The sequence below is a fragment of the Neopelma chrysocephalum genome, unplaced genomic scaffold (genome assembly GCF_003984885.1).
Source record: "Neopelma chrysocephalum unplaced genomic scaffold, ASM398488v2 Primary Assembly neopelma1_22, whole genome shotgun sequence".
Taxonomy (NCBI): Eukaryota; Metazoa; Chordata; class Aves; order Passeriformes; family Pipridae; genus Neopelma; species Neopelma chrysocephalum.
The window spans coordinates 28,813,701-28,828,640 of record NW_020897689.1 but is presented as its reverse complement, the minus strand read 5'-3'; the positions used below and the strand labels follow the sequence as shown (position 1 = coordinate 28,828,640).

General features: G+C 38.6%; 1 protein-coding gene across 9 annotated transcripts in view; it reads left to right on the top strand.

Annotated features, from left to right (window-relative positions):
• PPP4R1 (protein phosphatase 4 regulatory subunit 1) overlaps positions 1–14,940 on the top strand; it is a 64,387-nt gene that overhangs the window by 32,334 nt on the left and 17,113 nt on the right. For all 9 annotated transcript variants that reach the window (XM_027676658.1, XM_027676631.1, XM_027676667.1 and 6 more), the window contains 7 exons: positions 3,983–4,125; positions 5,198–5,344; positions 6,913–7,020; positions 7,786–7,851; positions 10,112–10,270; positions 11,402–11,532; positions 12,620–13,143. In XM_027676658.1, the coding sequence (XP_027532459.1) occupies positions 3,983–4,125; positions 5,198–5,344; positions 6,913–7,020; positions 7,786–7,851; positions 10,112–10,270; positions 11,402–11,532; positions 12,620–13,143 (1,278 nt within the window). The remainder of the gene's footprint in view (positions 1–3,982; positions 4,126–5,197; positions 5,345–6,912; positions 7,021–7,785; positions 7,852–10,111; positions 10,271–11,401; positions 11,533–12,619; positions 13,144–14,940) is intronic.

The window sequence follows — 14,940 nt, the reverse complement described above, 5'->3', positions numbered from 1 at the left end:
GAATGCAAAAAAAAAAACTTTACTGTAACAGCATCAGACTGCAAGATTAGACTCTATTCAGTACACAGTGGAACATATGCTTCAGCCTTTGGAAGAATTGAGCTCTTATCTAAATTGGTAGGCTTATGGTTCAGGTTCTTGCATAGCAGCAGTAATTCCCCAGAGCAGCACAAACCCCTTTTGATAGCGAATTATGGTGTTGTGTTTCACAGCCAGTTACGTGCACAGTGCTCACTTGTTTGTTGGTTTGAATTGACCTTGCACAGATCGCAGAGCCGTGTACTTAAAAGTTAGGGAATGTAAGAGCTAAGGTGACTTTACAGTTCTAATTTATTCCTGGGCATTAATTTTTCAAATCTTTAATTGCATTATCTCATCTGCCTGTGTTCCTCACTAAGCCAGAGCTTACTTAGTAGCTCAGGAAGAAAGGGCTCACTTTACATCTGCAGATCTTCAGTATTGTCAGGCAGCTGACATAAGTGCTGCATAATAGATGAACCCTGTTCTGAAGGAAAAAGGATCTTATGTTTTTTGTGCATGTTGCTCTCTCTTACTGGAATGCTTCGTAAAGAAATTCATTAATTCAATTTCACAGCAAACCTAGTCAATTTGGGGAAAGGGAGTGTTGCCATCACTTTATCAGTGGGTGGGCAAACTGTAGAGATATCAAAGAGGTGTCAAAACAATCTGCTCATTTTGAGTGCCCAGTGTCCAAAGCTTTATACATGGCTCATGTTAGGCTTAGTACAGAGCTCTTACTGGCTTTGATTGCAGAGGTGGTACTTCTTCAGCAGTGAAGACACAGAGTTTGGACTGCAATCCAAATGTGCAGTTACTCGGTGAAGAGCCTGGCTTGAGCATTTTGCACAGCTTCGTGCTAAGCAAAGGAACAAATTGGGTTTCTCAGCATTTTGCTCTGTTTACTCTGTCCCTGCACTCTCTCTTACCATCATCAGACAGTCCTGCTACTTGAGTGAAGTGTGTGATTGCACAGGGAAAGCAATCTAAGTGTCAGTTATTGCTGTTTAATGATGCTGCTGTGGTGGGGCAAAAGCTGCATCAGCCAGATCAGTTCTTTGATATGGTTTGTTGTCTGGCTGCACGAACAGTTGCATTGGCATAAATGGAAGCTGCAGGTTTTGCCTCTGGGAGGGTGGGAGCTGCCCGAAGCAAATCCAGAAACAATTGAAGAAGCACTGCTGCCAAACATGCAGCCTCAGTCAAATTAATTTTGCTTACTCTCTCCCCCTACTCCCCAAGTCATCTTCTTTCTGCTGTAAGAAACAAGGCATGAGTCCCAGGAAGTGAGAACGAGATCCTAGTGATAAGTGTTGTGACATAAGCCTCTGGTACCCCTAGATCATGTCCTGGGCATGTCTTGAAATAACAGCCTTATGGGAAAGGTGGGTACACATTCCTCCAGCCCTGGCTTTGGGCTCTGGTTCCCATTTCTTGTCCATCAAGTTCCCATCTCCCTTCCCTTAAGTTGCTAGTCTTACCTTCTTGTCTCTTATCTCTCAACCTTCCATCTCTTCTTGCCCAACTTGATGGTTCCTCTTTCTGCTCTGCTACCTGCAGCATTTTCAAATGAGTTACTCTTGGAAGTGGGACTGCATATGGTGCTAATGGCTTTCTCTGTCTCAAAACATGCTCAGCAAGGAAGGACTCTTCAATTTGTAGTTGCTGTGCTTTCTGTCGGATACTGGGCAGTTGCAGATGGAGGGTGTTTGCAAGGTTTTAGCTCAACCACCTTTGGGCAGGTTGTCACACAAGATAGAAAAAAGTGTGTTGACATGTACAAGCTAACATGTTAAAGGACTTCTTTTTCCAGCACGTTTGAAACCCCTCTTACAGAACTGAAGAAGCTAGGCCTTGTCAGATAAGAGGACCAGAATTAAGTGTAGGAGGAAAATAGATGTCTTTGCCAACTTAACTCTCAAAAACAGCTGACCTACTTTGCTTGACACACCCTCACCCTCATCCCAAGAAGACCTCATCCTAATGAAGAATTGCAACTTATCCTGCTTGTGTTCTAAGGACTGCTTTGGCAAATTTTTGTAAGAAAGCGAAAGATGAGTTACTACAATAGAAATACTTTCTTTCTTTGTGTTACTATGGTATGTAGACTTCAGCTTTCACAATTAATGATCTCATTAACTATTAGTTTGTCCTATTTACAGGTGCTTATTTTGATCAGCTCTCATGCTTAGTGCTACAAACATAGTGTTCACTAAACTAGAGTTTAGCCTTTTGTACTGTTGATTTCTGTTAATTCAGGTCTGCTAAAACTTTGACATAGTTTGAGTAGACTTCTTCAATACAAACTTCAGGATTTCAGTATTACTTATGGAGTTCAAAAAGACTTTTGTCCTGTGTGTTCTTGACAATGTTTGGGAAGAGATACAGAGCAGACCGGAAGGCTTTTTTTACTTTATTGTAATGAATAGCAAACCTATTCAGTATTGATTTATCTGGGATTTAGTTTTGTAGTTTCGTAAACTTTACAGAGGTCCCTGGAAGTGTTCAAGGCCAGGTTGGATGGGGCTTTGAGCAACCTGGTCTAGTGGAAAGTGTCCCTGCCCATGGCAGGGAGTTGGAATTAGACGATCTTTAAGGTCCCTTCCAACCCAAACAGTTCAGTAAGTCTATGATTTTGATATGTTTTTCTATAAGAAAAGTAATTTAAGTCTGTAGGGAAAGAAGTGGAGTGGAGCCCATAGGCATTTGATTAATTTGTGCACTGTGATCTTTTCTGTTCTTTTGTGCTCAGTGAAGAAAAGACTGCGCACACCATGCTTTGCCTTTGTTATGTTTTATTCAGGCTTAAGTTTACACTTGTAATCGGTGTTCAAGAAAGCCAAGTGCTGCACATATTGGCCACGTTAAATACAAATGCAAGTTAAATACTTCTTTTTAACAAAAGGTTATATTTTTCATGTATCATGTTAAGTACAGATATTCCAAGGAAGATGATTCTGGTCATACCATCAAATTTTACGCGAACAATTTATAGGTAAAAATTCATTAAGGCATGTGTATCCTGTGAACAGTATACATTGTACTATTTAAAAAATTGTAAATCAAATTAGTGTAACTAGAGAGTATTTGGTGGGTTTTATTATGTGCTTTTATAGGTAATCAGTTCTCTAATTGTAACCACAGATGTCAGCAAGTTCTGAAAGGGCGGAATTACTTAGTTCAGAAATTTTTTTTCCCCCTTTGGACAAGTGGGCTGTCAGGCATGTAATAATGTCCTACTTCTTAAATTGCATCTGTTTTATTAATAGTTGGAATTTAATCCACACTTGTATTTCTTGTCTTGCTTGTAACATCCCCCAAATATATGTGCATGTTCTATGGGGATTAGGACTCATTCAAGCAGTGCACCATTTCCTGAATTTTAAAATTGAATGAAATATTTTTCAAATAATCACCGGCTTTGATGAAAAACATACCTGAAAGGTTTAACACAAGCAACTGGAAAGATGCAGGACCTTCTCTGTCTGACAAAGACATCAGTAGCCTTAAAAAGCAAAGGATGAGAAGCAGCATCTCCAGTTATGGCTGGTTGTCCTGATCAGTGGGATCTTTCCTGCCTGAGAGGCTGTGGCCCAGAGTCCCACACAATTCATTCCTTCTCATAGTGGTACTAGTTTTGGGTTGACTTTCTGCTTAGCAGGTTTCTGTGAAGTGGGTGATGTTCGTAAGGAGTTCATGCAGATTCTGGTACTCATAATGTTCAGTGGCTTTGCTCTCTTATACCTCTTCTTGGGTTTTTACTGAGAATATGGGACAGTACAGAGTGTAGTTGTAATAGTTTTACCTGGTTTTGCAAAAAGATGGTGATTGTCAAAACGAAGCTTGACATAAACACACTGGCATGAACAACTTGAGAACATACTTATGCTTATGCTCGCAGTATCTGGGAGTATGCTTGTAAACATTTATTGTGCCTTTTTTGGTTTTATTTTGATCCTGACAGAGCCAACAGTGCGGGCAGAGCTGATGGAACAGGTGCCTCATATTGCTATGTTCTGTCAAGAAAACAGACCTTCAATCCCATATGCTTTTTCCAAATACTTACTACCTATTGTGGTGCGATACCTCGCAGACCAGAATAACCAGGTAAGTGTCTTCTACCAGGAGTTTACTAGCTAGTTGAATAGCTGGTGTGATGCCAAATTATTTAAATTCAGCATCATATGATTTAACGACAACATTGAGTAGTAGTGAAAAACCCGAGTCCTTGGTATAATTCAGTTTTTTAATGCCGTTATGTACTTTCATGACCAGTTCTTTGTGTATCAATCTAATGAAGGTTTTGGATTGAACTCATGTGGTTTGTTTCTCTTCATGTAAAAGTTAGCTTGCCCAAAGCTTTCTGGAGGCTTCTCCAGTCATTTCAGACTTGACTAATGCTAGCTGATACATTATTTTCAATATTCTGCTAATTCATGTGTAATATAGCAACCGTACTTCTGCTTGATGGTTTTTTTCTTGAGAGATTCTTTTCATTGTCTTAACCTCTGTTGATACTCCATACTTCATTTGGCTGGTGAGCTCTGAAACAAAGAGCTCAAAGGTGTTTTCAAAATTGCTGCATTGCAGTATATGTAGTCTCTTGCTGTACGTAATGTTTCCTCTTCTGATGATATTACTCTTTTGAGAGGCAGGGGTTAGCCAGTTATGAAGTCAATTATTAATGGGTATCTTATTTTTGTACAATTTTTTTTAAAAAAGCAAAATTGTGTCTCTGAATTTAAAATGCATTAGAAATAAATGCAGTTATTCCTTGCCAGCCAAGCTTGTTAATCTCAGAAAAAGATAATTTGTTTAGTAAAATTCACATTCCTATGTTACTCTCAATTAATTGTGTTGCTTTTCTTTATGTATTGCATGAACTATGCCATGACTACTCCCGTTGACATTGCTGTCCCGTATTTTGGGAAGTATGGAGGTGAACAGTTAGAATAGCATTGCCTTAGCTTACAATATGCAGGTGTTCTTGGGTTCAAACACAGTTTGTTTCAAACATGAAGTGTTTGCAAAGTGCTTGTGGAGCACTTGTCTTCTCACTGTGTGCAACTAGTATAGGGGTGTGTCGGTATATAGATACAGCTTCCAAAATACAGGACACATTTAAACAAAAAAACTTCTCTTCAAATTCCTTGGTTCAATTTTTGTCCTTTTATGATAGGTAAGAAAAACAAGCCAGGCAGCATTGTTAGTTCTGTTGGAGCAAGAACTCATAGAGAGATACGATGTGGAGACCAAAGTGTGTCCTGTTCTGATAGATCTGACAGCTCCAGACAGCAACGACGATGTGAAGACGGAGGCTGTGGCTGTAAGTAACAGCGGTACCAAATCACAACAGTCTGAAGTTTGTCTGAATGCTTGATATTGCGGTGATGGTCATATGTTTCCAAGTTGCACATCTGTTATTAAAGAGAAAAATATATTCTTCTCCATAACAAATCTGTAACTTTCCCTATGCTGTGTTACACTCCGGTCAAGCTTAGATTTAAATTCAACAGCTTATATAAGCTGTAAAGAAAAAAACCCAGCTGGACAAGACAGCACAGGGGATTAATTTTATTGAGTTCTAAAGCATCTGCTGTGTTGGCTTTTTAGTTTTTTTACAGGTTTGTTTGTTTGTTTTATGGAAATTTAAATTGCCTATGTGGAAAATTTCCATCAGTGGAAAAGCTTTGATGCCTCAGTTCTGTTGGTCTTTACTGTATGTCTATTCTCATTATTTATTTTGTTTTGTTTTATTGGACAAAATAATAAGCATCTCAGTTGATTAACTCATGGTTGATTGGTGGTTTTCTTTTTTGCATTAGATACAACCTTAATAATTAAAATTTATGTTGAATTAAAATAGTAAGCAAATTAGTTAATTTATAAAAGAGAAATGGCAGAAGATGTTTCCCTATGTTTCCCTTGAATTGTTGCAATTTATGTTGATGCTTTCTGCTGAGTGAACTTTTTTCTTTTTGCTTGAGAGAGACCTCATTTAATATTTTACTTTCCTGATGTGTCTGGGGTCATAAGCAATAGCCAGTCCCCAGCACTGTTTCATTTGACACCAAGTTTCTAGTGCTTCTTGATGAAGCTTACAAATACATAAGGGAATAAAGTATAAGCAGAGCAGTTTTACCTGTCTTCATGGTTTTGAAGATATTGAAACTTGACAAAAGTTTCTGTAGCTCATCAACCTCCTAGACATTAGAAAAGCAATCATTTTTTATTGCAGGAGAATGAATTTAAATAGTTCTACTCACATGATTAGGAAATTTTAAAATAATTGTTTTACCCTTTTTATTTTTTAAAGTTTTATTACAAATCAGAAAGAAAGAACAGTTAGAGGGAAGAGTTCTTTCTTTGGTATGATGTTTTTACGGAATTTCATGTTACGGAGTTGCATATGATCAATGTGGAATGCTGTAATTTTTAAATCATACAGAAGTTAGAAGTCTCTTAATCATATTAATTATCAAGAATTTTCTGTTAATTTTATACGTATGCATTCATTAAGTATTGCAGTAGTGAAAGAATCTTGTACTTGTTTTTTTTTATTATTTTTTAAGTCTGTTTGGAAAGGTATGACAGTAATTTCTGAGAGTCCAGTTGTCTCCATTAGTTAGGAATTTGATTTAATTTAGTGAAATACCAGTGTCTTTTGCAGCTGTGGTACGTCATGACAAGGAAGTGAGGGGAAAACCGAGCTTTTTGCAGAAGTGGCCAAAACTTTTCAATTCAAAACGTGGGGGGTTGTTTTCAATATTTTTCACAGTCTTCAAGAAAATTATGTGCATCAGAATGAAAAATAAATGTAAAAAGCCTCTGCTTAACTGACACAGAATTGTGTGTTGTGCAACCATCCCTGATTAGTGTCTGTCTTGCCATTAGATTATGTGTAAAATGGCCTCCATGGTGGGAAAGGACATCACAGAAAGACTTGTTCTTCCTCGGTTTTGCGAGATGTGCTGTGACTGCAGAATGTTTCATGTTCGTAAGGTATGAATTATGAGCATCTGGTCTAGATTATCTGTGAAAAGAGTGTCATGACCTTGGAACTTGCATGTGACTAAATGACTTTCCTGCTAGATCTCACTTGTGACATATACTAAGGGAAAGCTATGGGGGTTTCTTTGTAGCTCACATTTCCACAGATTTTTGTATTGGATACTGAGATTTTTTTTTTCCCAGAATCCCTACCTCTATTATTAGAAACAAAGAAAGAATCTCCTTGTCCTTATGCTATAGATATCTGCAGTGTGGTTGGACATATCTCCTTGTGATTGTGTTGGTAGCCGTGAAAACATGAACCAGTTGTGACTGATACAAGCTCGTATACCTGGGCTTGTATTTCTGTGCATAGATGGAGTTAAAGATACTTATCAAGATGAAGTAAACCAGTACTCCATCATGGTATTTAGATGCTGAGGCTGTGTTTTGGTCTCAACCTGCCATTGACTAGGTTATTTCCTGTGATAACTGCTTATGTTCTTTAATTTGACAGCACTTTGAATGCATTTTATGAGAATAAAACTTCCTTTTCATTTAAGTTCTGGGATTCTTCTATGATTAAAAAAGACTGATTAATCTTGAGGAAATTTTTTTTTTTAAACCATGGGAAGTGATGGAACGGGAAAGTAGCTGATAATGAGTTTGTACCAAAACATGTTTTTATGGTTTTAAAAGTTGTTTATTTTTTTCTCTTTGGTTTTGCTGTATTAAAACTATTGTCTTAGTTGTTATTTCTTGCATTCTGTCTGCAAGGTATGTGCAGCCAATTTTGGAGACATCTGCAGTGTGGTTGGACAGCAAGCCACCGAAGAAATGCTGGTAAGCCATTTCTTAAAGGGTTTTTCTTTTTAACACAATCCAGTAGTGGAGCTGGACAAGGTAAAGAAGGACAACTAAAATGATTAGACAACTACTACATTCCCTTAGTAGGGAAAATAGCTGTGGAGGCAAAGAGTATTTGCAAGTTCAAAAATACATTAGGCAAAAAGTAGAGAGGAATATGTCTTCTAATGTCCATAAATGCAATGAGAGATTGCCGATACAGGGTATAAACTGCTAGGAGCAGTGAGGCTTTATATGGTCTCTAAATGACATCACTCAATGCTACTGTTCATGGATTTAATCTTTTCAAGTCAGTTTTCCTGCCTCAAAGAAAGCCTCACTGGCCTTCCTGGAAGGGAGGGGAAGAGAAAGAAAGGTAAAGGAAATAAATGAAGCTGGGCAATAACAAATGAAGTCAAGGGAAGAGAGACAAATTCAAAATGGAAAAGCAGGGAACTGGATGGAGTGGTGAGAAGAGGAACCTTAACAGTACCCCCCTTCCCCTAGTGCATCCAAGGAGCTGGTGGATGCTGCTAGGTTTGGAGACATGACAGGGCTGGGGAGCAGAACTCAGCTTGGCGGTCACTGGGATCCCTCTTCAAGCTTTCTCCTCTTGAGGATGCGGACAGTGAGCTTGTTGAGGGCCAGAAGAGGCTGATAAGTCAGTGCCCTGAATTAGCAAGGGGCTTATATAGAGTGTAAATGACTTCAACAAGAGACTGCAGTGTTTTGCAGTTGTGATATTGGGACAGGTAGACTTACTGTGCCCCTCAGGCATTTTTTACGTACTTTCAGCATTTGCTTCATTTTTCCCTCTGAACTAAGTGATTCAAGCTGTTTGGCAATGAAGTTTAGTTGTGTGGATTTGCATCCCATCTGTTTCTTGATTTGGGATGTAAATTGACTTCTCTCACACAACTGCCCTTTTAGTGATTAGTGTAATGAATTTGGATTAAAACTTTGTAGAGGGTGTGATTAGGCTATGAAATAAATTTCATTTGAAAGCAATAGCGTGTGGCAGGACAGCTGGGGTTCTCTTTCCATAACAGAGAATGCCATTTTCTGCTCCTCTTGGATTATTATAAAAATAAAAGGAGGGGTGTAAAAAGCTAAATTATAAAATTTCATTTTCTGACATAAAAGCTTTTTTTTTTTTTCAGTTAAAGGCAAAGTCTAGAAAACTTTGATGCAAGGTATAGGATCAGCTGAACATCAATAATTGCAAACAAAGCTGTAGCAACAGCCATTGCATTACTTACATCTTGTTGCTGTGCCTGTTCCAAGCCAAGGCAGGCATGTGATAGACCTGCATGTCTGTGCCTCACCTGCACTCTGTCCACCCTTACCATTACTATTTCCAAAAAACCCAAAGCATCTGAGCAACTTTAAAGTGCTTCAGTTTTATTAGTAAAACCACTGCTCTGCTCAAACATGTTTTCTCCTGCACCAAATATACTGTTTTTCTCATTCCCCTGTTCCCCTTTGCAGTTCAGGCCCTGCTTTTTAGGGTAGGTGGTGTCAGAGATTGATAAATCTAACAATGAGAAGGTTAGGTGGAAAAGTTTTTCTTTCTGAAGATGATATTCCTTCGCATATCAGTTAGCATCTTACACCTGAAGTGATCTCTGATAGGCAAAATGTTCATCATAGAGTCAAAAAGTGTTAAGGGCTGGAAGGAACCTTAAAGATCATCTAGTCCCAAGCCCCCCTGCCTTGGACAGGGACACCTCCTACTAGACGAGGTTGCTCAAGGCCTTATCCAGCCCGGCCTTGAACACTGGCAGGGATGGGGCATCCACAACCTCCCTGGACAACCTGTACCAGTGTCTCACCACCCTCACAGTAAAGAATTTTTTCCTAATAATGCACCAGTGTTCTTTATTTTTCTTGTTCCAGCTTTAAAAGAATGGTGTAGACATGAGGTTTTGTCTTATGATAGGTTTGCTGGGCTTGGGGATATTTTTGGAGTTGTTTTTTTTTTGGTGGGTTTTCTTGTGTAATACAGGTTAAAAAGTTAGTATTTCCTGACTGTTCTTTAGACAGGTGAATTTTCCTTATCTGTATCCATAAGTAACATGAAAGCAACTGCTTAGAAGGGGTTGTGCTACTGAATGTGTGTTCTTTGTCTTGCAAATGTTAAACTTAACTCCTCTGAGGGTGGAGAACCAGATGAAGGAAATGAATGTGAAAAAAAACTTACCTTGAAACAAGTGCTGCCTATTAAGTCTTGCAAACTCACTCACTATGTTCCTAACAGCTGCCGAGGTTTTTCCAGCTCTGCTCTGATAATGTGTGGGGAGTTAGGAAAGCCTGTGCTGAGTGCTTCATGGCAGTTTCTTGTGCAACATCACAGGAAGTCCGGAGGACAAAATTGTCAACCCTTTTTATTAATTTGATTAGTGATCCTTCACGATGGGTAAGAATTGCTTTTTATTTCTTGAATAGCTGTCATTTTAAAGGGTTTTGCTGCAGTACTCCTTATAAAACTTCTCATAGGTGTGGATAACCTGTTTCATGCACCTCGAGCAAAATTGTTCTTCTTAGTGTGTCAATGACTGTAGAGTCCCTCACATTTTCACTGCAGCATGTGAGAAAAACTGTGTCAGTGGGATAGCTTTTTTTAGCTACAGAACTACCTGTGAGTTAACATTGCTGAGAATCATTAACAAAACTGGAAAATTAATGTGACTTACTTGTATTCCTTCAGGTTCCCTGCCACCATGTCTTTTTTGGGGGGAGTGGAGAGGTGGAGTTTGTTGTTGGTTTGGGATTTGTTTGATTTTGTGGGTGATTTGGATGTTGTTGTTGGGGATTTTTATTATTTTATTTTCTATTGTTTCTAGTGTGGGATTTTTTTGTTGGTTTTTTGGGGTTTGTTGGGGTTTTTAAATTTATTTTACTTGTTGTCTTATAGATCTACTCTTGAACCTTAAGTTTGTTATTAAGCAGACTGCTTCTGAGAACTAAGGATCTTATGCATAGGAACATGAGCTCTTTTATCTTGGAAAGTCATGCAAGTTGTAGCCCAGCAGAATTAATCGAATAAGAAAAATTGAGATAGAGAATTGTTAACAAGGGGAGAATAAATAATAGGAGACAGGAGGAGCAAATGTACAACAACATAGCCAAATAGTAAAGGGAAAGAAATTTAGAGCTTATCAGTCAAACTTCTGGGAAGTGAAGTGTCTCTTCACTGTAAATGATGCTTTCCTTTCAAGTTTTAAAATTCTCAGCTGAGCTTTCAAATATACCTGTTTCTACTATCTTAACAGGTTCTGATTTCTCTGGTTGTGGGGAATAGGCCTGTCGACTCAGTTACCTATGATTTAACTGGTTTTACCCTGCTTTTTTCTTTTTCTTAACTTTTTTTTTTAACTTGGCACTTTATGTGTACGGCTGGCTGACTCTTTCCAGACAAGAGCCTCTGCTCTTGCTTCCTTAGTACACTTATGAGCCTTCCAATTCCTAGTAGCTGACATTTTATGTTTCATAAGACAGCAAAATTTATATATATAACTTTATTTTCCCTTTGGACCCTTTCCACTAGGTCCGCCAAGCAGCTTTTCAGTCTCTGGGGCCTTTCATATCAACTTTTGCTAATCCATCCAGCAGTGGCCAGTACTTTAAAGAAGAAGATGGTAAAAACACAGAAGATTGTGGTTCTACACAGGAAAATAGGTAAATTTGCAAAATCTACAAATTATTTTTTTCTCCCTGTTTTTCTTCTGTATAAACTGCAAGTTTAGAAAATTAACTTACTTGGATAAATTGAGTATCTTGATATATGGAAAGAATTTTCAGTTATTTACTGAAAATACAAGTTACAATACCTTCTGTGGTGAAATGACTGACTTGATAGACAAGGGAGAGCAGTGTATACTGTCTACCTAGACTTCAGGCAGACTTTTGACATGGTCTCCCATAAGATCCTCATAGAGAAGGTGATGAAGTTGGGTTGGATGAGCAAACAGTGAGGTAGATTGATGGCTGCTGAATGGCTGGGCCCACAGGGCACTGATCAGTGATGCAATAACCGGTCATGTAACTCAAGGGTCAGTACTTGGTCCAGTCCTATCTGGATGGTGGAACAGGTTTGCTGATGACATAAAACTGAGAGGAGTGGCTAATTCACTAGAGGGTAATGCTGCCATCCAGAGGGAGGCATGGACATACCGGAGAGAGTCCAGTGAAGGGCCACAAGATGATGGACTGGAGCATGTCTCCTCTGAGGAAAGGCTGAGAAAGCTGGGACTTCAGCCTGGAAAAGAGAGGGGTCAGTGGGATCTTATCTGTGTCCATAAATACCTGAAGGGAGAATGCAAAGAGGACAGAGACAGGCTCTTTTTAGTGGTGCCCAGTGACAGGGTCAGAGGCAATGCCCACAATCTGAAACACAGGAGGTTCCTTCTGAACATCAGGAAACACTTTTTTTTACTGTGAGGATGACCAAGCACTGACTCAGGTTGTCCATGGAGGCTGTGGAGTATCCATCCTCTGAAATATTCAAAAGCTGTCTGAACACAGTCCTGGGCAACGGGGTCTGGGTGTCACTGCTTGAACAGGGGGGGTTTGGCCCAGATAACTTCTAGAGGGCCTATCCAACCTTGATCATTCTGTTATTCTATGATTTTTTTTTTGTTATGGTGTAAGTAAATGCACTTTGATAAATAACAAATTGATAGCATGTGTTTGAATTTTCAAGAGCATCTGTTTGCAACAAGTTTATTTTGGTTTGTAAATGTTCATTTGCTTTGGCATTCAACAGTGAACAAGTCAGGACCACAGAAAATGTCACAACAGAGGAAGAGCACAACAGGACAGAGGATCTGTCTTCACATGTTGATAGTGATGATCTTGCAACAAAACTTGAAAATGCCATGGAAGATCAAAATACAGTGTCAAATAACTCCCAACTCCAGAGGGAAAGTGATTACCAGATTGAGTCATCCTTCCATTGCACTTTATCTTCAGAATCTTGTGGGGAAATGGTGGATGAGAATGAGGAAAGTTCTCATTGCTGTACAGCAGGTCTGCAGGAGGCTGGGCTGAATTCACAGGAAGCCTCTCTTTCAGAGCAGGAATTGTACAACTCTTTCCATTTCTGGAGGACTCCACTTCCTGAAATAGATATTGACTTTGAGCTTCAGCAGACTTCTGATATAAAACTCGATAGAGAAATACAGGAACTCACTATGCCAGTGTCTCCAAGCATTCCTATGGCAACAAGGAAAGAATTAGAAGAAATGATAGAAAATTTGGAACCCCATATAGATGATCCAGATGTTAAAGGTATGGTAAAGATACTGAAGCATTTTTAGTGTTTGGAGGTATGCATATGTTGCTTTTCTTGGGCTTTAATCTCTTAGTAGTTTTAAAAGTCAGAAATTTTCTCCTGGTTGTCAAAGAGGTTGAGGAAAATTGATGTGAAATCAATTGTGAAAATTGATGGGTGAACTAAAAGAGAACTTGTATTTCTGTTAAGATGTTTAATGGGAGTATGAATCCTTCTGTAAACTGAACGCACATGCAGTTAGTAGCATAAGCTTCTAATTGCCTGTTTTGACACTGTAATCAAATAGATGGTTGATAAGCAAGTTTATTTCTAATTAGCACACATGAAAAATAAGGCAGATTAAGAGGAGTCTTTTTTGAAACTATCAGTGTGATTAAAGGTTTTCTTTTTATGCATTATCCATTTTATTTTTGATGAATTAGTCTTCTCCATTTTTTCTGCAAGAGGTTTATTATTGCAGTCTCATGTTGTCAACTTTAATGTGACAAGTTTGTTGGATCAGACTGATAATTGATCCAAGCTGAATTCTTAAAATGAACACACATCTTCCATTTTAAAAGCTCTTGAAGGGTGAAGAAGGGTTTTATAAGTATGACAAGCTGGTGGAACAGCACCTCAGAAACATGTCATGGGCTAAAAGGACTTGGCTCATTTACACATACTTACTGGAAATAGATTTCTCTTGGTATTCATATGCTGAATAAATGGTAAGGCATGTCAAGCTTGAGCACCACAGTCAGAAAGTCCAGAGGTACCACTAAGCCATGTTATTCTGGAGCTGAAGAATCTCTAGGAGGAAGCATGTCTCTTTACGAGAAAAAATAGGAAGGAAAAGAAGGGACAAGTTGGGGGAAAACATTTTTGAATAAACTGATACTGCTTTTGGCATATTTTTATTGTTAGTAGGTTGATATGCTAATAACTTTTCTTAAATCTATTTTGGGCTGCTTCTATTTAATCAATTGTGAAGTCAGCAGATAAAATTTTGTTGCTTTAGGAGTGCTTTGGGCACTCTAAGGAAAGAGGTAAGAAAACAATTTCAGCCTTGCTAATTATCTCATTCTTCACAGAACCCATCCCTGAAGCTGACTGCTAAACTCATACTGTTGTTTAGGTCTACTTTGTAAAACTTTGTTTTATCTAGTTACAGAACATATCTTAAACACACTGATTTATGTAAGCATATGTATGTACTTGTACTTCTAGAATTGCCCTGTGTTATGAGGTTGTTTCTCTCATGTGGGTTCGTGTCTTGTTTCAGAGCAGGTTTTTGGATTTTTTGTTTGTTTGCAGTTCTCTTGACTGGGTTCCAGGAGGTTTTCTGTGCAGTTGTTTACCAAAGTTTGTGCATTTCAAGAGAAAACTGTTACTAGGATGTCAACACCGTGGATTCCCAGTGATCATAAGTTAGGAAAGATTTGAATTAGGGTTAGCAGTGCCATATATTCTAATTAAAGGTGAGAGTGGATGGTCTTGATTACTCAGTCACGTTTGTCCTCCATTCAGTACCTCTGACTTGGGCAAGGCTGTGTAGTGAAAACACTCCTGTTTTTCCTCTGACCTGTGGTCTCATTATTCGGTCTAAATTCTTGAGAAGCTGGAATTTAACAACATGCCTGTTTTGATTTGGTGATGTTGCCATTTTAAGTTTGCACCAAGTGCAAATAGTTTATATTTTGCGTGCTTGTCTCAAACATTGAAGTGCATGTAGAAGTGGTGGGTATCCAGACGTTAGTGTCTGAGTAACTGACTTAATGCCTATGCTTTCAACATTACAGTTCATAAATTGTGAC